Genomic DNA, 23,408 nt, shown 5'->3' on the forward strand with positions numbered 1-23,408 from the left:
AGTGTAAGCATTGTAATTTAGAACAAGTCCAATATGACATACTCAAGTTAAAGAAGCTACGTTGTCATATGTATTCATTTTTCAATTACAGGGTAACATCAGAAGGGCTGTTCTTAAGCTAAGTACAAATGAAAGGATTTGCAATCTTCTGTTAAAACTCCATTGTTGAAATAAAAGAATTGTTATATTCAAAATTTTAAATGGCATGGTAAGAAAAACTAGTAAACCTGTCAAATGAAATGGTCTTGGAGTTGTAAGAGAAAATGCATAAAATTATTCAAAACAAAACTACTAAAATATTAACATTTTGTTCCAGTAAGTTAAGATATATATATATATAATCATATATGCATGGTGGGTTTAATATATTAATGAAGTTTTTACAGAAAGGTCAAACTTTCTGTCTCTTTTGAATATTGCCTATAGTTGAAAAAAATTCAGCTTAATTAAATGAAACAATTCTTCCTGTGAAGTCATAATTCTAATTGTTAATTTTTCCCCCCAAATACAACAAGAACTAAAAATGACTGAAAGAATTGGAAGTAGATAATGAGAGGACTGATTAAGTTGTTGAGGTACAGTACATTTATTTTTTCTGGCTTACATTCCCTGGCTAAGTAAGACGAACACCTAACATCAAAAGAAATGTTCAAGCATCCATGAGAGTAAATAAATAAAACAAAGCCAAGCAAACAAAAACCTACTATTTTTCACAGGTGGTGTTACTAGAGCTTAACCCTTGCCGATGCAAGAGAAAAATACCAAATTAGAAACGCACAAACCTATCAACTTTAGGACAACCAACCAGTTTACAAGACATTGGAGATACACATGGAGCCAGAGCTTTCAGTTAATCAACATGAACCTCATGACAAATCTATTTCATTAAATTAAAAAAAAAAAAAAAAAATCTTTGTGACTGCAATTTTCAAGCACCTTCTGTAGAGGGAGCATGAGGCCTTTGGTACATCAGCCATCAAGCAAGCCTGAAATCACTTTTCCATTTTGATATCTTCCCACAGTTAGAATGAAAACAATTTTAAGGGCTTTCTTTGTGCCCATTACAAGACGAAATTTTGAAAAACCTTAAGGTTTTCAAATTTCAGTAACATAACTGAGTCTCTAGGAAGTTGAGAGATTAAAGAAACATTTCTTATAAGATTTTCAGAAGTGTATTTTACCCATTTTTGGAGACTTTTTCAGTGCCGATTTTGAATTCTTGTTTGAGCGACCTTGGAATTCAAATGACAGTTCACGGGGTGAAAGCACAGTGATGCTGTGGCAATGTCCACTGTCAGTGCCCAGAGCACAAGCTAATGACCTTATTAATAAACTAAGGATGAGCCCTTCCATGGTGTAACCTTGGCAAATGAACATTCTAAATGAAGGCCTGTGAGGAAATGGGCTGCAAAGCGATGACTCCATGGACCGGAGGAGGTATTCCAAACACTACCTTTCCACAAACTCTTATAAACAGGAATATGTTAATTTAGCTAACTCAAGGCCCAGAACGAGTGTTATTAGCAAATGAAATGAGAAAAATACATATCCTTTCTATGCCCTAATATACTTTCATTCGTAATGAAACTTGGTCCTATGCAATTCAAATATATACTGTATAAGAGAAAAAGACCTATTCGCCAAATATGCACCAACCGCATCAGCGTCAGGGATATTCTACCACCTGCCTGTTTCAGGTGACTCCAAAGATTCCAGCTTCTAAACAAGCACTGCCTGGTGAGGCTACAACAGATAACTTTGAAATCACATCTGCTGTGTCTGACTGTATTTTCCCTTCAGTGGTAAAGAATCTCACCCGGTAACTTGCCCCTACTCTTCCTCTTTGCTGCAGATCAGCAGAGGGAGTATTTCTGGAGGAATGGAGACCAAAGCCGGGAAGGCCAGGCGCACGACAGGGAGGGGCTACGGGAAACCCCTGCACCCTCTCCTCAATTTTGCGCTCAGTCTAAAACTCCTCTAAAAAAATAAAGTCTTAATAATAAATGTGATGGAAGGGGAAGGTACGAGTAAGATAAAGAAGCTGAATACGAAACACGGAAAGAGAAATGTCAATTCACGCGGACCATCACAGTGCGTGTCACTGCACGTGGGCTCTTTTCCCCCCTCACAAACCCATCCAAGAAGCAGGTTCAGTTTCAGCTGCAGCTAAACACGTGGCAGGATAATTAGCTTAAGAATATTCACTAGTTATCATGTACGTTCACTTTTGGCAGCGGAGAAAATATCTAAGTTTGGGACGTGGGCAAACCTGCAGTCGGTGCTTTGGCTCACGGGAGATCTTCAGGATCCCGAGGGGTAAAATGAGCAGTGCCGTTCGCCTGGTTCGCACTGAGGCTCCCGCAGGCCAGCCGACCGCTCACACCCGCCATCCAGCTCTGCGGGACCATCCTGCGTCCACGGGCGCCCTGCGCTGGGCCGTCGTCCCCGGGGCAGGGCACTGGGAATGCGCGGCCGGCCTCCCCGCACCTGCACCGTCACTCGCTGTGTGCCAGCTACCTGAGCCCTCAGCGAGTGACATGCATTTGTCATGCGCACCTTTGACCTAACGCCGGTCTTAGGGAGTTTTACATTTTGAAACTGAAGGCTCGCAGGTGCTTTCCTCTACAGCATTCTGCATTCCTACTGTGAGGCATCCAGGTGGGGCGAAAGTAGGTTTACAGTTGTATGTGAAACGGAGTTTATGCTTGCATTATTACTTATTAGTTATTGTGTTATTTTCCACACGAATAACTGTGAACCTTCTTCTGCCCAACCTGTGTACTCTGAGGGGTGACCCTCTACGTATCCCATTGGCTTCACCTATATAACATCCTCCAAACATCACCCTACCAGTTCTTTATTTGAGCAATTCTTTTATTTACTGGGGTGACATTGGTTAATAAAATTACATAGGTTTCAGTTGAACAATTCTTAATACCTCAGTCCACCAGCTTTTCCAGAAGAAAAAAAAAAAAAGCAAAGTAGAAACTTCCAGCTTTATTTTCTCTACATGAATCCCTGTGACATTGTCCCATGACACAACCATGTCCCTTCTATTGTGTGTATTCAGTGTATGCTTGTCCACTGACATTGTATTTTTTATATATTCATCTATGTCTCACTTTTATTTCTGTCGTGAATTGCAAAATACTTAAGGGTAGACCATGAGTCAACAAAGGCCTGCCATGGTATGTGTCCGGGCGAGAGCCCACTAGCTTTTAGAGGAAAATAATGAGTGCTTATTAGAGAAATACATGGCCAAGCAGTTAAGGGAAAGAGAACGATCATTTTTAGGATCCTTTCATAACCTAGAAAAGCATTTTAAATATATTACTTTGCTTGTTTTCAACATGTAAGTTTCTTTATTTAAGAATATCTGAAAAGAGGGTATTAAAGAATATTTTATTAAAACAGAATCTTTAGAACCTTCAATGGATATTAGTCTATCTTTTTTTGTAGCTATCCCAGTCCTAACAGAGGAAACACCTAACTCGGAGAAATCACAGTCCAGAGAAGTGGTAACACAAATAGAGCTGTATGTGAAATGATTGCACATGAGCCACATGTAAGTCATCTCCCCAGTATATCAGAGTGAGGCGTGTAATATATGTACTGATTTTGAGGGTTCTTTCATGACATCAAGGAAAGTTAATGTGGTATATTATTAGGTTTAATAATATATTTTAATCATAAGCATTTTCACTGACTTGTTTTTAAATTGGAGAGTCAAATTTCATGTTACATTTTTAAATTTACTTATTCAGGACCAGTATTATTTCTAACACCTTTAGGGGCTTGTGTTAGCAATCAAAAAGATAAATGCCAAGGAAACTTATACCTTTCTTGAGAATCTAATTTTCCAATACACATCAAACGTTAAAGACTTCATGATGATATTTAAAGTGGCATTAGTTGCAATAGCCAAAAAATGGGAACTGTCCTAATGTTCCTCAGTGGAGGTGTGTTTTCCATGAAATACTTACTCTGAGCAATAAAATGAACAAACTATAGATACACCCGACAGCATGGATAAATCTCAGATGCATCACCCTCACGAGAAAGAAGCCACATTCAGAAGGCTGCATACTGTATGATTCTACTTATATGACCTCCTGGGGAAAAAATAACTCTGTGAACATAAATCAGATTGGTAATGTCCAGGAGTTTGGGTAAGAAGAGAAATTCACACAAGATGGGGATGTTTACTGAGTGATGAGTTCTATATCTTGATTGTGGTGGCAATTACATGACTATACATTTGTTAAAACTCACAAAATTGTACATTAAACAGGGTGAGTTTTATGGTGTATAAATTATGCTTTAACAACTGGAAGTTTATTTTAAAATTTAAAACTTATTTTAACTCATTTAAGATATTGCCCATAAACATCTTTCACAAACAAATATGCCTTCAAAGCCTTATTTAATTCTAGTTTGAGCCTATAGAGAAATGTTACATAAACATAAGAAATGCTTGAATGTGGAGGAATATGTGAAGATGCCCTTAATATGAAAATAAAATTACTTTCTTCTAAGCCTACACATTTTCTATCAATTGGATCAATATGTTCATGGAGAGATGGAGAATATATGGTAGGTATATGCCTCTGTGGGACAAGAGAGGGACACTGTAAGAAATATAATTTAGATTGCATCTTTAAATAGAATCCAGTGGCTCACGTGTCTGTCTAAGGCTACCTAGTTATTTGTGATCATAAATTACAGGTAACAGATTTGTCAGACTTCTGGGATTAATGTTAAAATCAGTTCCCATCATAGCTTTTAGTCAGAGAGAAGGAAAGATTAGTGGAATTAGTGGCATTCCCCCACCCAGATTATAGCCATCCTCCAAATGTCATTTTCCTACAAAAGAAGAGGGGGGGATAACAATTCTATCTGAACTTAGAAATTATAATACTAAAATAAAAAGAAGTATAATGCCCATAATTATTTTGTACCCTTTCCACACACTACTAGTTTAAGACTAGTTTAAAATGATATAGTTGCAGCCCTCAATTCTTTTTATCAACGTGTCAACAGTAGGTTCCAGAGATTCACCCACAAAACACTAGAAAACCTATGTTAGGACAGTCAAGCTGTTCTGTGGGAGATGTAAACAAAACTTAAGTTTTTTTCTGCATAATCACTTTGATTTATAAATTAAGGCTGAGTTTCAAATACTGAATCATACCCAAATGCACAAACATTTCTACATGATCCACCAACGAAAGAAGAATTCCATCGCTGTCACAATGAACAAAGTGAAAAGAAGGACCCATTCCACACCATCCTCTATACCATGTCAACTGTTATTTACAGGGGACTGCCATCCTTGATAACAGTGCGCCTTTCCATCTACCAAAGGCAAAGTAATAAAAATAGTGCATCATCTTAGCATGCCTTAAAAAGATTTTAAGGTAATAGAATGAAAGCTGGTTCAAAGACAAAAAGGCAACAATGTTCATTCCCTATGGTTGACTAAGGTTAATAAAATAGGGTTCTTAATTACAGCTTTCCCTTCCATTAAAAACGTTTCTACCACATTATATTTAACTCAGTGATACTAATTTCTTATTGAACATAAACTGGATTAATGTAAAACTAAGTACACATTGCCTACAGAAATCCTCAGGTAAACAACAACAGAAAATGCTTTGCTGCTCTTTTGGCTTTAAGCATGAGAAAGGAAGCCTGGTGTGCACCATATACAAGATGAAGAAAGCCCATCAGGCTCATTACCCTTAAGTTTTTAAAAATTACCGTGTGATACTTGTTTTAATAGATTCTGTGGCTTAGTACTTTTTCCTTTTTCTGTTATTTAAGCTCTAGTTAAAAATAAAGCAAAATAAAACAAAAACTTTACTTTTTATGATGAATTTGCCCATCATTTCAATCAAATTGGTCTAACTACAGTTTTACACTCTATGGACCATTTTGGCCACTATTTACAGACAACCACACACCCAGGTGTGGACCCCTTAGATGACTCTCACTAGAAGGGGGCAGGAGTTGAGGCTGCATTCACAAATCTACACTTCTAGTTTATTTTCCCCAGCAGTTTGGTATATAAAAGAAAATTATAATAACCAATAACAGATAATGTTTACTAAAGTTTTGCTAGACAGAAATGTTCTAAACATGTTTTCTACAACACCAACATTTCAGGGATAAACGGTATATAGTTATCTTGAAGGTGATACTTTAAATATATATGTCCCTACATTGTTAAAAATCTCACTGAGTTACATTCATATGTCTAAGAATGTAACCAATCTACTAAATTTGGCACAGGCCACGTAGAAGTGAATTTATCAGCTTTAGATACTACTACTGAAATGTTTCCCTGCAAGGTGTTTACATGTCATAGGCATTTGGTGACTTGTTACACCACGAACCTTAGCACACATGTCAGGACTTAATGGGCAGCAGAAGTCAAACCACTACTGCATTTTCTTTCCCAGTCTTCATTTTCCTCTACCTTTCTTACCTTTAAAACCCTAAGATGAGACTGTTCACTCATTCATAAGGGTGCCAGAATTGGAGCCAACTTGACAGTAACAACTGAAATATTTACCTGAATACAATATAAAGTTTAAAACTTAGATGGTATGGCCAGCCAACATCTCTGTTTGGATATGTGTTGCGTAATAGGCATCCCAAACTCAAAAGATCTTTATCTCATAATTTTACCACCTCTGTCCATGCCTACACATGCCCCTTCTCTGATCTTCACTTTGGTAAATGGCACCAACCATTCACCTAGTTTTTTTAGCCAAAAACCTACGTAAGTGTCATACCTCACAGACATCCAATTTATTAGCAGGTATTGCTGAATCCAAATGGAACCCAAAGCTGACCCTGTGACTCCCTCAGCATCGTGCCCATCAGAGCCCTGCTGTCTCACTGGCCTACCACATCAGATGACGGCAAGTCTCCACTAGTCTCCCTGCTCCCACTTCTGCTTTCCTAAAGACAATTCTCCACAGAGCAGCCAGTGAAAATCTTCAAAAACAAACTGGCACCATGTCATAATGTTGATCAAAATCTTCCAATGGGTCCTAAAACTAACCAAGCCAAAGTTCTTAGCATGGCCTTAAAGGCAGCAGGCGATTTAGCTCCTGTGTATCTTATTCAACTCCAGCCACATGCCCTTCTTGCTGTTCTTCAAATATGTCTCACTTGCCTCACTGTTTCAGGTTATATTTAGTTTAATTTTTTAAATATCAAATTATTTCAAGATTAAATACAATTTAGTGAAAATTACACTACAAAGTAAAAATAATCCACATAGAATATTTTTACCCCCTCAACCAAAATTAATAATTACCTATATTTCAAGCTTTTATTTAAAAATTTATATTTATAGTAAATGGCAATGTTAATTAAATAGAATCCATTTAGAAAAAACATTTTTAAGAAAAAATAAGTAAATCCATACACACTAGTACAGTTTTGGTTTTTATGACAATATTTTTAAAAGATAAATTATAGATTCTTTCAGGTCTCAAGATGTATTACATAATAAGAGTGACGTAACTGCAAACACAGCTTAACAAAAAAGTAAACACCATCACAGAGCAGCTTCATATCAACTAAATAGCATCAAATAATTTAACAATTACACCTCAGTAAACATTTACAAGAACACAGTATAGATTTAAACGTAAATGCTAGCTTTGGCATTACTGAATTCAACATTGGGGCTTTCCACATTTGTGAGAACTTCAAAAGTCTATGTTAGGTAGTAATTTGTAGTTTTGATTTGGCCTGATTTTGAAACATGCCCTAAGACTCCAATATGCAAATAGGTACTTGAACATCCATCCAACTTCCCTATTTCAGTGAGTTACGCTTTGCCAAGACCTCTGTTCTATGAGTAAAGACCCTCCAGAGCTGAGGGTCTTTACTCATTGTACTGTGGTTATAAACTCTAATGAGGCCATAGTTGACAAAACATTAAAAAATAAGAATTAAAACAACCAGGACAGTAATCCAGTTCATACTAACTTCACCAATGGGACACAACTGACCAACTATAAATGAACATTCAAGCTGCCAAATATTTCATACACAATTAACACTACAGATGAGTACCCTTTAAAAAATATTGCATAAAACCTAAAAGGTTGAAGCTCAAAAGGATTTTGGAGATCATTTAAATAAATGGATCCCTTCATTTAGCAAATGGAGAAAGTGAGGCCCAGAGAAGTTACCTTGTTCAGAGACAGACAAGTACTTAATGCTGGAGTCAGGTATGGGACCAGGTCTGATTTTATTTTAATGTTCATTTTGGAATTCTATCCTGGTTTCAATAAATACAGTACGTGAAAGATTAAGAAAAATGCTTATTTAAATATTTAATGACAAAGGAGGGCATGAAATTATCTGTACCTATAATCTAAATCATGTAAAAAAGTCTTAAAGAAAAAAATGTCAAAATGTTAAAATTGAGCATTATTATTTGCGGTATGTATATACCTGTATTTATGTATTTGATTTTTTTCTTTCTTTTATATACTTTCCAAATTTTCTATAATGAACAACTACTACCTAATAGTAAGAATAAAAAAATAAATTGGAGCGGTAAATGTGCCATTAAAAGCCAACATTTGTATTATTAATATTAACTATGGTTAATTTGCAGCATGCAAAATACAAAACTAATTTGCAGTTAAGCATGCATTGCTAAAATATTTCTCTGGTCAAGTGAAGCAATTGCATTGTTTCTGAGGGAAAAACCAAGAGTAAATAGGGAGAAAGTATATCTATGCACACATACAAACTGAAGTATTAATAAAAGTCAATAAATACATTTTACTACGAATTTTTTGTTCTTACTCTATAAAGAAACAGGTATTTACTGTTAAGTACAAATGGAGCAAACTGCAACCTCTTCCTCTTATCCCACTTCGCAAATAAGAATTTAATAAATAGAATGTGAAAACTTAATCTTTAATTAGCAAGTTTCATTTACGTCTTTTTCTGGTGTTCTCTGAATTCTCAAAGGTAACTGAGCTTAGATGATTCAGCACATATACACATCTCCAGAGTTCATTTGAGGCTAGAGTATCACATGCTCTTACTGATTCACAGCCTACTACACAGAATATGTGTGTAAGCTTCCAGCTTCTATGTCTGCTACATATCTGGCAGTTCCAAGAAGAGTTGCCACTGGAGAATGGTCCAATTTGCTTTTTTCCACTGTCCCCTGAAAGATGTCCAATTTCATACTCTTGCTTTTTCTCAAGCACTCCGTCTTTCCAGCTGTGCCTACCCTCATGGTTCAGGAATACCCATCCTTTCTATAAAACATCCTTGACCTACAAAATCTGTGACAGCCTCTCCCCAAAGCTTTTATAAAAACTAAAAAGTGAAGAGTTGTACAATTTAGTGCATAATGCTCTCCTGTGATTTAATGTATGTCAACTTCATTTTAAAGTAGATTGTAAACTTTTGGGGCGCTGGTATCCAGCTTATCTTTCTTTTGCATTCATGTACAGTGGGAGTTCAGTGACCAGCAGAGAAAGGAGTACAGATGCTCTCAAAGTTTCACTTAGAAATGAGAATCTTAGCAGATAATAAAGTCAATCGACCAAGCAACAAGGTATTCTCGGTACTCGCTATACAGCAAAAACAGTAGGTGTTATGGGCGAATCAGAGAATGCAAAAATAGGTTTTTGCCTTCAGAACCTTATAATCTTTTTAAAATTAGAAAAGAGTAGAGCAGAGTATATAATTAAATGTGAAGAAAATAAACTGTAGGAAGAGGAATGAGAATCAGTTTTACTAGTACCATGCCTGAAGAAGTCACGAGAACTTTCATAAAGAAACAGAGCCTGAGACACAGGCTTTTAGAATAAGATTCTGAAAAAGTCGTGCATAGGAGGGAACAGAGTGAAAACTCGCAAAGCCAGGAAAAGATCAAGACAAGGTTAGAGGCACGCACTGGGAATTATTGAACAATATTTAGTTGCATAAAACTCCGTACATCTTACTGCTAGCAGAAGACCATAGAATAATTTAGAAGGAAAGAAAGAACAATGCTAGGTTTTCAATAGGAAAGTGATCTCGGGAAAGCAGAATTTAAATAAAATCAGCTGTGAGTACAAAAAATATTGGAGAAAAGGCAAGCAGCCTGATTTAATAAAGAGTAGGAAAATGGCAATCAGGAGACTCAGTTTTATCCTGGTTTGATTGGGTAGATATATGTAACTGTCCACTGTGCCTCTTGTGTTCCCATATTTCAAATGAGACACCTGGGTTAACTCATTTTTCTAGTTTTAAAATCTATTGATATTGATTCTGAGACACTGTATGATCAGATAAAGGCTTGTCCAGAGATGAGGTTAAGCTAGGGCAACAGGGAAGATCAGCTAAATATGAGAAACTTCAAAAGAACACCAGGACTGAATGGCTGAATGGATCTGGGAAATGATAAAATTTGGAAGAACCAAAGATCATTTTATGCCGTCAAACTGGGTAGCTGGGGAAAATGTGGGATCTCGGAGGAAGAGCGCGATACGGAAGGGAGAGCTTGCTTGCTGTGCGCTGCTCTGCCTCTCTCGGATGCAGGGAAGACAGCTCTCTCCCCGCTGTGTGTGGAATCTCAGCTTAGGTTAGGGCTCGAAGATGCCGCGGCTACCAGCACGGAACCAGGAAGGTCCCTGATTCCTGGCACGTCAGTTTCTAAACCCAGCTGGACCATTTCCAGTGATGCATTTGTATTCACCCTACACGTCCTGTGCTGAGAACATCGAACCAGAACTGACGATATCTTTACGCACGGGCAAAAGGCCTCCACATTCAATACGACTCACTTGATGCTAGGGAGGAGGGCGGCAGCTGGCGGAGGGGGGGAGAGCCGAGGGGGGACATCATACTCTTCACTTCCCAGGTGGCCGTTGGAAAAGACCTGAAAGGAAAGCGAACGGTTAGTGCAGAACTTCACTTCTGGAGGGCCTTAAAACAGTAACAGCTTTAGAAAATGTGTAATTTTGAAAAGAATAGATAATTTCAGTTTATTTAAACAAGTGAAATATGTAATTTACATAAGAGTTAATAGCACCATGGTGATAATTCACATTGCCACCCCAAAGTAGCACCAAGTTATATGAAAGAAATCCACTACGACATGATTCTTAAGCATAGGAGAAGGAATGCTGTTATTTCTATAAATCAGCAATAGGGAGGTAGGTAAATAAAGAGTAAAATTCCCCAAACATGATCAGTTTTTACTGAAAAGGTAGAGTCTCTGTAAGGGTTCAGTAAAGAAAACAGCAGCACTGGTGCAATTCTTCTTTCAGTTCCCCCCAAGTAAGTGTTCTCAGTTATATTTCTCAGGGTTAACAATATCTGTAAACGTCTTGATAACACACTACATGCGTATGATCAGAAATGCCTCTGTTCTTTCAAACTTCAGCACTACTGGTAACTAGAGACCTATTCTGGCTTTCAAAGTGCAGGCAAATTTATACATAGATTTCCGTGTGTAAACGACACAAAAATTGTTACCTTGCTCCTAAGGTACCACAGTCAGTCACTGTTTAGTTACTCAGAATTTGGAAATTCTGGTTTCCAGGATGCTCAGTTATATTACAGAAATTGTCTGGACAACTTCTGTTTACTAATCCAACAACTTGAAATTAAAGTCACATAAAAAGAGAGAGAAAACTTTGCAAAGACACTCACAAGACAAGCCTAAACTTATTTTAAGATCTTTAAGCAAGTTTTAGTGTTTTATCATTGGCCTCTTTCCCAAACTCTTAATACTTAAAGGTGCAGGTGGGTGTCGGTGCAGAAAGAATGTAATATAACTTGAACAGTCCTAGGTCATCCAATCGATGACTACCGATTTCTTTTTGCCGCCTTCATGTTTCTAAAGGGATGGTGAAGCTTTAGAATGGAAAATTGAGAAGGCCATACATATCCTTCTCTGTCACCTTAAAATAGGGAACATGTTTAAGGAATACATTTGAAATCTATCAGTATTTGCATTTCAAAGCTATACAATCTAAATTTTATAGCATTAAAGTTTCACTGTAAAAACTAGGCCCTGGCCCAGCCAGAGTGGCTCAGCGGTTGAGCATCCACCTAGGATCCAGGAGATAGCAGTTCACTTCCCAGTCAGGGCACATGCCCAGGTTGCGGGCTCGATCCCCAGTAGGGGGCGTGCTGGAGGCAGCCAATAAATGACTCTCTCTCATTGATGCTTCTCTCTCCCCCCTCCCTTCCTCTCTCTGAAATCAATAAAAATATATTTTAAAATAATAATTAAAATGAAAATAAAAACTAGGCCCTGTACTATAGTTCCACTTTCCCTTTTACATATCTGCTCTCATTAGATTCAATGTACTATAGTTATGCTATGACAAAATATATCTTTAAATAATGTTATCATAGACTACTGACTATGGACCAAATAACAGAACAAGGCACTCTTTGAACTTTGCTAGAGAGAGAAAAATGTCTAAGTACATACTAATCATTGCAAAGTTCATTAAAAACCTTTAACATAAAAAATGCTTTGTAACTAACAAATACATGTATCAAACCACAAATGCTTATTGTGATAATGAGCATTTAAAGTCATTCTTTTTTTTGGAAAAAAACAACAGGTTTTTATTTATTTTAGAGAGAGAGGCGGGAGGCAAGAGAGAGAAAAAGAGAGAGGGAAACATCCACATGAGAAACACTGATTGGCTGCCTTCTGCACACCTCCTACTGGGGATTGAACCAGCAACCAGGGCATGTGCCCTGCCCAGGAATCGAACCTATGAGCTCTTGGTGCATGGGATGATGGTCAGCGAACTGAGCCACACTGGCCAGGGCAAAAGTCATTATTAACTGGAGTCTGTGCATGTTGCCAGGATCAGTACAATGTAAGACTTTTGCAATCCAATCTCCCTGATATTTCTGTCACACTTAAACTTTCACTCTGGAAAATGTAGTATGGATTTTACATGGAATAATTCATTTTATTAGGAGAAAGTAGCTAATGTATTGTTGATACCTAATAAAATTCCAGCAGTTATAAAAGGGAGATGTGGAAGTATTAGTTTCAGTTACATTGGCTGTAATCTAACAATCAGCCAATCGTAATTTTATAATCAGAACACTGTGAACATATATGAAAAGAAATATCAATATATGCAAACAATTATATTAAAAATGCTTTCATTTACACATTAGGTAAATGAAAGAATATTTATATTAATAATAGAGCATGCATGACATTTTGGGGGTACTACCATTAAATTTCAATGAGTCACACAGGCAAGCATGTCTATCATCAGTAAAACCGTGAAGCACAGTTGATGATGTAGTTTACATTCTAGGAACGCAAGAACCTAAGAAAGTTAAGGGACTTGCCCTAATTTTGTGACACAATCTATTAATATGCTTTAAGATGCTAGCGGCCCTCTCCTCCACTGCTTTAGACACACTGTCATTAACACGCAGTAACTCAAGGACTCCTCCTGCGTCTGCAGTGCCACAGTGTGTCTTTTCTGAATCACTCACTTGGTTCCTGGCATGTACTGATATTCTGCTTATGTTCTGTGTAGCTATGTTTTGTGGAAGAGCATTCAGGCCACACTGAGTCTCAGCACAAAGCCTCTCTGACTTCCTCATTTTATAGGACATTCCTTCAGTGCTTTACACACAGGAGGGCTGGAATGAAAGCTGACTGCTGATTGCCTTCGATGACATTAATGGAGGCATTAAGCAATGAAATGGCTTTCCCTCAGTACAGCTGGAAGAAACGCATGAGTTTACTGAAATTCTCTCAGCAAACCACAATTTATTTAATGGCTGGTGTTGTATACAAAATACACTTATACAAAACAAGTAATTCTTCGTAGTTTTTCCTATTTGATAGGCTGAGGTTACACATATGTACAAACAGCAAAAGACCTAAATAATGCAGGTACTAAGGTGATGTTCATATTTCTGTTCATCTAAAGTGCTTGGTTATGTTACCTGGTGATGGTGGAATGAAAACATTTAACATCATTTCATTCTGAATTCCATGTTCCCACTGTACCCATTTCATTAAACTGAAAATTATTTTAGCTGCCACTACCTGAGGGAGTGCAATAAGTAACACTTTTTTGAGTTAAAAATAAATATTTTATTTTTTCTGGAAACCTGACAGGCTTGCTTGCAAATAGAAAGCTAGTTCTTCAAATGCACAGATGGATAACGGTGACTGAAGCAGCTCACACTGAATCTCACTCGTTCAGGCCTCTTTGACGCTCAACTAAGGATCGCTTGCTTCTGCCCTCCTCGCTCACAGTCCTGAGCCCACCACAGTTCCACTGAACATGCCATCAACTGAAATATTCCGATTCAAGCACTCCTGTCAGAAAAACTGTGAACGCGCTTTCCTGTCCACCAAAGTAAAGACAGCTTTGTGTAGAACATAAGACGCTCCATAATTGTTTTCAATCTACAATGCCCTAGTTTTGCCTGTCACGCTCACTGCTGATGCCCATATTCGGTCCAAACTGACTTCCCACACTCGGCACGCTTTCCCACCTCCACTCGTCCTTCCTGCCATGCCTACAAAATCACCTGCCTGTCTTCCAGTGTCTACAGCCCGTGACCCTCTCGCATGACGCATTTTTACTTTCTTTTACCCCGCATCTCAACTAGAATGCTTTTGTCCTGGGGAGCCCACATTTTATTTTCTGGATACTACTCCTATGTCTTATCTTTTAGTTAATGGTATACCCGTCTCACTCTCACTATACTGTGCTGCATTCGTTTTACATTCCCCACAGTGTGGTGAACATCCTCAGGACTCATATAGCTGAAACAGGCTGAAGGAACAGAAATACTTTAGGGGAAGTCTAGACATGTGGAAGAAGTATAATCTGAGTTATCACATAATTTATTGTAAATTCTACGTTACTTATACTCTAGATTAATATTTTTATACAGCCTCAAGACAGCACTGGATCCTAATCTTGAAGTTTGAAATGCTTTCTTATGATTCAGATATTATCTAACAATTAAGGTTAAAGAATTTGGGACTCTTGAGAAACAGTGAAAACACTCACTCTTGTGATAATCTTGGCACAATTAAGAAAAACCTTTCTATTTGTACAGAATCCCTGATACACCTCATTTTTTTTACCCCACATATGTAATCCCACACAGACACTACTACCCCCAAAATGTTGCTATAATTTGTCATTCAACATCAGATTGGAAATAAAACCAGCAAGCATAGAGCTCTTGAGATATATAGATATGTTTAAGGTCGTTCATATAAGCATGAGACTCACCAAAAGAACAAAAGCCACAATCCCAAAAGTGAAATCATTCAATGTATTTATCTAGCAACATCTTCAACAGATTACTGTACATGGTCATTCCAGAATAATGTCACATGAAGTAACACGACAAGTCAGAGATAGTTTTTATCACATAAGAAACAGCACTAGTCTTTCTCTTTCAAGAGGAATGAACAAAGATAGTTGGACACAATGTTAGTATCTAGAAATAAAGAGATAAATTTCAAGTTTCCAATGGCATTTTAAAACACTGTAGTGCAAATAGTTTCACTGCAGGTAATTAACACCAACCAACCATCCATAAATAAATATCTAGTCAACGAAATATTTATTAAGGAATGGGTTCATAATGTGACTAGAACCTGAGAATTTCAGAGAATGGAAATAGTGCTATAGGACAGACATATCTTGCCAGGAAAATAAAACACGATAAGTAATCCTAAAATTCTTAGTTTGCAGATTCATGTTGTAAGTATTATGCTAGCTGCCTGATTATGGTAAGTGGGAAGGGGAAGAGAAAGGGGAGTAAATGGAAGTCAAAGAAAAGTCTTACACTTCACTTTAACTATGAATTAGAGGGCCTTTTCCCACGGAGCTCTCTACAACTAGCAAATGGAGTAATTAGAATTTAATTTATTCTTGCTTCCCTTGCCATTTTTCTAGCGAAGATGCAACTAAAAAGGGCCAGTGGTTCTAATGGATGATGGAAACTGGCACACTGAGAGAAGACACATGATGACAGGGAGTGAGTTGTCACGCCATTTATAGGGTGTTTAGTTCTATGAATTCCCCTTCTGGTATTCCATATGTACCTTTAATTTGCATTTAAACTTTCAAAACTTAGCCAAGTTTTCTTAGCTTAAAATGGGAAGACAATATTTAATTTGAAGCATTACCTCTAATTAAAATAAGTCTAAATAGTTGTTATATTCAATACAAAAATGTAACCTTTATACAAAAATTAATAGCTAGCCTAGGGCTTAGAAGAGCAGGTTTATATTAGGGCTAAAGCTGTATAACACAGTATCTAAAAGAAGCTTGAAGCAAGAGGTCTCCAGTGAGCTGGCTAATTATTATATTTTAAGTATCTCTGAAGTTCATTCAAGAAATTGTTACATGCTGCTTAACATATAACTAGTCAATTCATGTCAGAGACCATTTCAACACTCTTCTGAAGAGAAGTGTGATCATGTAGGAATGAAAAGTTAGAGAGACAGAAGGAAAAAAGGACATTAAAAAAAAAGAATGGCAGGTCCCTCCAATAAGTGCTTTTATAAGTGCTTTTTCTTTCATATACATCATATTTAGGTGACATTGGAGGAAAGTATCATATTAAGAGATGAGAGACTGAAGGTACCAAGGACAGTCATTGGCAGAGTCATGGCAAACGACCACCACGCCTGCCTTGTGTTCAATGCTGCAGTAGACAGTGCTGACTTCCCATTCTGGCCCCCAAAGAGAGTCACAGAGGTCACCTGTTATATACAAAGTATTCATTACCCCTTTTCCATCACACACGAGTGCACAGGAGTACATGCCATATTTCACACTTCTTTGTTTTCTGAACATATTATAGGGTGAACTCATCAACTGCAAGCCATTATTTTGAATGACTGTCCTTGGTACTTCCTTAAAATAACAACTTAAGATCAACAGAGGTGGGCTCACTTTAATACTAGTCTTCGGAAGAGGCAAGCCTCCTTTAGCTGAGGGAAGATGGAGATTATCTGATCTCAGAGCCAAAAATACCATGGAAGCAAGAGCAGGAATATAAGCAACTCTGCCAGGGGCCCACTGAGAGTTCCAACTAAACTCCGTGGTTCCCGCTGTTGCCCCTTTGGTTTCCTGTACACTTCAGCTCTTTCCCGGACATATAAATGACAGTGGCGATATCCTTCAAGAACTCAACGCCTGAGAGAGGGTCTCAGTTTTATGGAGAAACAGCTGGCTCTGTAACAGTGATGAGAAGTTTCATTTTACCTGGTTGCATAGGTGTTCTGTCCTAGGCAACAATTACAGTGCGGATTTATGATATGCTATAATTATACAATTTTTTTTTCAAATTACAGAGAACTAGGAGAGTTGTGTGTTTTTTAAAGTGCTAATTCTCCCGCCAACAAGTTACTAACAGGAAACAATTCTAGCAGATAAATAAGGGAGGTGAAGTAAATCTCTGGCTAACTGTCTAGTGTCTTGACATTAAAATTAAATCATTCCTTCGAACCTGCCCCTCGACTGCTTTTAAGTTCGTGCTGCCGAGCTTGGGAAGCCGAGCCCCGCCTCTCACCTTGGCGCCCTCCGGCGGCGCGTCGTGGCGCCGGTGCTTCCTGGCGAGCGCGGGCTCGGCGCCCCCCCGGCCGTGCCTGCCGTTCCCCGCCGTGGCCCCGGCCTTCGGGGAGCCTTCCCCCAGCAGCCGGCAGCCGGCCGGCGCGCTCGGCCCGAAGACGTCGCGGGGGCACCAGGCCTCCGGGGGCGCGGGCTGGTCCCGGGGGGGCACGCCCTCCACGGGGAGCAGGTGGCGGCTCAGCCTGTTGTCGGGGGGCACCGGGGGCGGCCTCTCGGGCGGGGGCGGGGGGTCCCGCAGGGGCGGCGGCGGCGCCGGCAGCGGCTTGTCCTGCTTCCTCGCCAGGCAGGGGGAGGCCTGCGGAGACAGGGGGCACAGCGGGCACTGAGGCGGCCTCCGGGCCGCCCCGCAGCCCTGGCACGGTCCCGCGTCATCTTCCCTAAGCTCACGAGAGTTTTAAAAGTTAATGGAAGACTCACACAAATACATTTCATTAGAAACTGCTGTAGAGATGAGCATATAAAAGGAAATGTTAAAAGTATAAAGACTATGAGAAAAAGCAGAATACCAAAATTATATGGTGATTTTGAAAGGCTGACATTGAAATAATAGTGAGTCATTAACTGACTTATTTACACGTTTCTATGACTTAGCAGAGAGAAGAAACCAACATTGTTATTTTACTTTTTAAAGAGCAACGTGATTTGTAACATCTCTGGAAGACTGAGAGTTGGTTCTGTTATTTTCGTCTTCCCTGCTGCAATATAAAGCAACTGATAAGGGGAAAATATGCTCTGGTTCTTCATTTTACCAGTTAGTACCAGAATAGTAAAACTCAGAAATAATATAGCAGCAGCATTTACAGCCCTCACCTGAATTTCGTGGACCCTTAAAATGAAAAAAAAAAAAAAAAAAAAAAAAAAAATCAGTCTGATTCTTACATGGAAGTATCCTAGAAGGTATATATGCTCCTGAATTGAATCTGTGTATCCCACATAGCATTTACTAGTATATACTTGGTTCATCTGATGAATAATTTGTGCTTTTTAAAAAAATTTATTGATTTTTTTAGAGAGAGAGAGAAAGGTGGGTGGGAGTGGGGGGGAATCAGTTTGCTGTTCCACTGGTTTATGCATTTATCGGTTGACTCTGGTCTGTGCCCTGACCAGAGATGGAGCCCACAATCTTTGTGCATCCGGACGATGCTCCACCCACTTGAGCTCCCCCGGCCAGGGCTGATTTGTGCTTTTGCTATTAGGGAGAAAAGGAATGTGTTGTGTGTTTACATAATTCTGCCTAAATAACATCCTAAGAAGTCTTAATATGATCTTAAAACCAAGCTAACTGTAATGTAGAGAAATACTAATAAAATATTGTGTGCCCAACTCATTTTAGACTGTAAAGCATATTACCAAATGGAATATTTTAAATCTTGTATTAAATATGGCAAAATACGTCCTTATCAAATTTTTAAAAAATCCACAGACTGTGCAGAATGAAAATAAACTGTAGGCTTAGGTTTACTGAATTAGAATTATGTCTTTAATATTAAACAGTAATGTAATTACTCTGCAAATATTGTAATTCTTTATAATTAATTGCTTCAGGTATAAAAAGTACATATAATTCCCTCTTCTGAGTCACCCTGAAACATGGGTGATAATTTATCACACCTTAATCCCTTATGCAAATATACTCCCGTCACATTTTTCTTGTCATGACACTATGAAACTGAGTGTAAAATATCATTTGATAAGAATATTTTAATACACATAATGACCTTTTAAATCCATTTTAAAGAAAAACTGTACTTACTCTGCTATTTATTTTAGCAAATCAGGGGGCTGTTACAGACATGTGCTCTCTCTGAATAATTAGATAACTTTTACTATAAGAAAGCAAGGAATATGACAGTGGGCTCACCATATGCAAAATGAGAAACCCAGCAAAGCTGTTCAGGAACAATTAAGAGCACAAGAAATATGAGAAATGAAATTTAAAAGAGGCCAACCAAGCAATAACTGTCATGTAAGCTCATTATCTGTTTCTAACGAAGTCGATTTACCTTTGGTGAACCGGTTGGGCTGCCGCACGGAGACCGAACCATGCCTTTGTGAATCAGGTCCAGGCGGGGAGGCACCGGCGGCAGGCTGAGGTGTGGGATCTGCAGAGGGTCCTGCTGTGGCTTTCTTCGCTGTGCAATGGGCGACGACCCTGGGGAGGTGACTGGTGAATTCTGTCTCTCAGTGCACTAGGGCAAAAAAGATAATGATGCTGTTTATTTGATGTGTAAAGTGAAGGCCTTTCCTAAAGAAGACACTTGGTTTTGAGAAGGTGTCTGCCATTGAGCATCTCTTGAAATAAACTCACTCAGTTAACTCTGATTAACAGCTGGAAGGAGCTCATACTGTCTCTCAAGGGCAGTATTAGTAAAGAATAAATGGATAAGTTTCTCCTACATATTGCAGAACGGGCCTGAGAAAAAAGAACAGCAAAAGCATAGTTTAAAAACATCAAATGCAGATATTGTTTTAGAGGAAAGGAGAAACAATGCAGTAATGGCATGTTGTTCCTGGATATCTATAATATAGAATTTTCTTTGATATTTGATTTAGAGCACATTCTGGAACTTAGAAACCATTTTGTTCCATACAAAATATGTATGAATCCAGTGTATAGTCTACTTTCCTACAAACCAATATAATCAGGCAAGTTTAAAAAAAATGTGTATTTAAAATAAATAGGTTTGAGCGGGTGGGTGGAGGGGGAGAGAGTAACCAAAGAACGTATATGCATATATGCACAACCCAAGGACACAGGCAATGGTGTGGAGAGGGACCAGGGAGGGGGATGCGACGGGGTAGAAGGGGTAAATCGGGAGAAACAGACACATCTGTAATATTTTGAAAAATTAAAAAAAATAATAATAAAATAGGTTTGAGCCCACATATTTTCTTCCTCGGACTTCATATGGAAAAGGAATTCTCAAATTAAACGTGCCTGTGTTTTTTAATCAATTAACTAAATCTAGAAAAGTCTGTGCTGCTGCTAAAAACTGATATATTTCTATGTTATTACAGGTTTTCCATTTTGTCTGGTAGATAGCATCAAAAAGCCAATAGCAAGTACTTCTAATTCTATATAGATAATCTTTTCTAATTTGGAAGTTTTTTTAATTTTTTGTTTTTTGTTCTTTTGTGTTTTTTTTAATGTGAGATAATCTGATTGCTACTTGGTATAAAAGCCATAGTAATTAATCAAATAGCCTCTCTAGGATAAACAACATTCTGTTCTGCAGTATTAGGCAGTTTCCTTTTCAAGGCTGTTACTGGCTTTCTGGAGACCTAGGCTTAATTTTTAAACCCACTGCATCAATTTAGCATGCTTTGATATTCATCTGTTTCCTAAGGTTAGTATTTACAAAGAGTTTGAAGCTTGTGGTTAAGCCACTTCTCTCCTAACGTTATTCACCTTTATGAGAGAAGTCAATGTCAACAACTGACAATTTAATTCAAACTCTAGCACCAGTGAGAAAGACTTAGCCATTCTGTCTTTATCTGAGATGGGATAACAGATTTGTGTTCGCATCCACACTGAGTTACGTAAACATTTTTTTCTAATTCACTAAAGTTGGGTTTTGTCTTATGTTTTTCTCATGATTAGACAGGGATTGTTGGTTTATGGAAGGAAGACTTCATGTCAAGTGTCCTCACTATCAATAGGACTGGTCAGTGCTGATGTTGACCTTGATTATTTGGCTGATGTACTAACTGTCAAGGTTCCTTCACTGTAAACTGTAAAGTTACTCTTGTCTCCTCCTTTCCCTACTGTACTCTTTGCAAAGAAGTCATTATGCACAGCCCACACTTAAGGAGTGGGGAGTTATGCCCCCCTTATAAAGGTTTTTAAATAAATTTGAGTGGCTAAACAGAGCTTCCGGACCATAGCTCAGATAGGCCAGGATATTGTCATGACAGTGCTAAACTCTCAAGTCTTTGTCTCTGTCAACTGATGCCAAATAATTTAAAATAGGTCAATACTGCCCAGCCGGAGTGGCTCAGTGGTTGAGTGCCAACCTATGAGCTAGGAGGTCACAGTTCCATTCCCAGTCGGAGCCCACGCCCAGGGTTCAGGCTCGATCCCTGCTGTGGGGCGTGCAGGAGGCTGATCAATGACTCTCTCATCATTGACATTTCTGTCTCTCTCTCCTTCTCCCTTCCTCTCTCTGAAATCAATAAAAACATATTTTTAAAAATAATATAAAAATAAAAAATCAATAAAAACATTTTAAAATAAGTCAATACACTTAGACATAATTTTATGATAATTTTAAGAACCTTTTCTTTTTAGTAATTTCATGATTCTTTTCTATATCTGTTATAAGATAAAATATTTCCAACTGTTACTTAATTGAAAGAGAAAAAGTAGAAACTTTATAGTCATAAACTAATTTGAATGCAGTCAGTGATTCTTAACAAAATAACTATTCTACCCAAACAGTCATGGGGTCTTACATGGTCATGAATTTGAACCTTATGGAATTAAACCTATCCAAAAATGACCATAGACAGAACGAAAAGAATTCCTAGTGTAAAGCTGTGTGCATGAGAGTATCACAGAATTTCAGATCAGGAGATGTCGCGGGACATCTAATTCTCCACAATTCCTTTTAGGATAAATTCTAATCTCTCAGAACTGGCAAGATTTAAGTGATAAAAATACCTTGTTGGTCTGGTTATTATCCTTAACAAAAAAGGCTGAAGAAGCAAAGCTATTCACACAATTCCCACCCCAGGCAAAATACACACACCACCACACACACACAATAGCACTTCATTAACTTGGGCATTTGCAGAGAACTGTTTCAGTGCTAGGCGCATACACTGCCGAGGTGAGGCTCCTGAACAGACCTAGGCTCCTCCAAGCACTTTTCTTCCACAACTATCTTCCTGCTTCCCCCACTATCAGACACAGGAAGAATCCTGACAGAGCCAACAGCCCACTACCATCAGAGCTTGACTTTCACTTTAACTGATAATCTTTAAGTAGTTACCAAATTCCTAGTATGTTTAAATAATGGGGTGGGTTCTATTTGAGATGGGTGAATTATTAGACATTGAAAGGGTAGAGTGAAAGTCCTCGAGACAGTCATCCAAACCAACGTGTGTGGTGCGACAACTTTGACCTTCTAGATACTCCCAGACAAGCACAGCTCTGGGAATGTAACTGGAAGCAGACGTGCTTAGCACAATTCATGTTGTATTGTAAAGGTGATTACAGACTGTCCTTCTGAAGAACTAATTCCTTTTGAAGCATTCCAGTATCTGTAAATTGGCTTAGGTGGAATTTTATGGAGGATATACCTGTAAGTAAAGGGATAGGAACGTTTTATCTTCATTGACTATGTGGATTAAATTCACAAATTACTCCTTTTTCTGAGTTCTCTGAAATCAAGGAAAAATTCCCATGTGAGAGTCGATAATTTAGCAATGCCCTTTAGATAAAAAAGCATTATTCTTTGCTTAACACTTAGCTATCTCTACGAACAACTCTGCAATTAGATGACTGAATCTTTGCATAAACTTTCATTGCTGGTAAAATTCAACGCTAACTATGAACATTTGTAAACATTTTTAGTAGATGGTCACATAAACGGTCATTTTTAATTTATTCAAATAATTACCATTTTTATTTCCTTCCTACTTGAAAGTCTAAGGAACAAAGAAGCCTAACACAACGCTTCACACCCCAGGCACATAATTAAATTTTTAGATGAGACATTAAAAATTCATGAAATCAAACTTATCAGTTCAACTTACAGAAAAGAA

The 23,408-nt window shown here is 38.1% G+C and overlaps 1 protein-coding gene across 1 annotated transcript in view; it reads right to left on the reverse strand.

The window, feature by feature from the left end:
* CBLB (Cbl proto-oncogene B) overlaps window positions 1–23,408 on the reverse strand; it is a 192,615-nt gene that overhangs the window by 26,747 nt on the left and 142,460 nt on the right. Inside the window, exons 12-14 of the mRNA XM_087818138.1 lie at window positions 19,646–19,831; window positions 17,584–17,937; window positions 10,818–10,912 (exon numbers count right to left, since the gene is read on the reverse strand). Coding sequence (XP_087674264.1) covers window positions 10,818–10,912; window positions 17,584–17,937; window positions 19,646–19,831 — 635 coding nt within the window. The remainder of the gene's footprint in view (window positions 1–10,817; window positions 10,913–17,583; window positions 17,938–19,645; window positions 19,832–23,408) is intronic.

The sequence above is a fragment of the Miniopterus natalensis genome, chromosome 6, assembly GCF_054644295.1.
Source record: "Miniopterus natalensis isolate mMinNat1 chromosome 6, mMinNat1.hap1, whole genome shotgun sequence".
NCBI lineage: Eukaryota > Metazoa > Chordata > Mammalia > Chiroptera > Miniopteridae > Miniopterus > Miniopterus natalensis.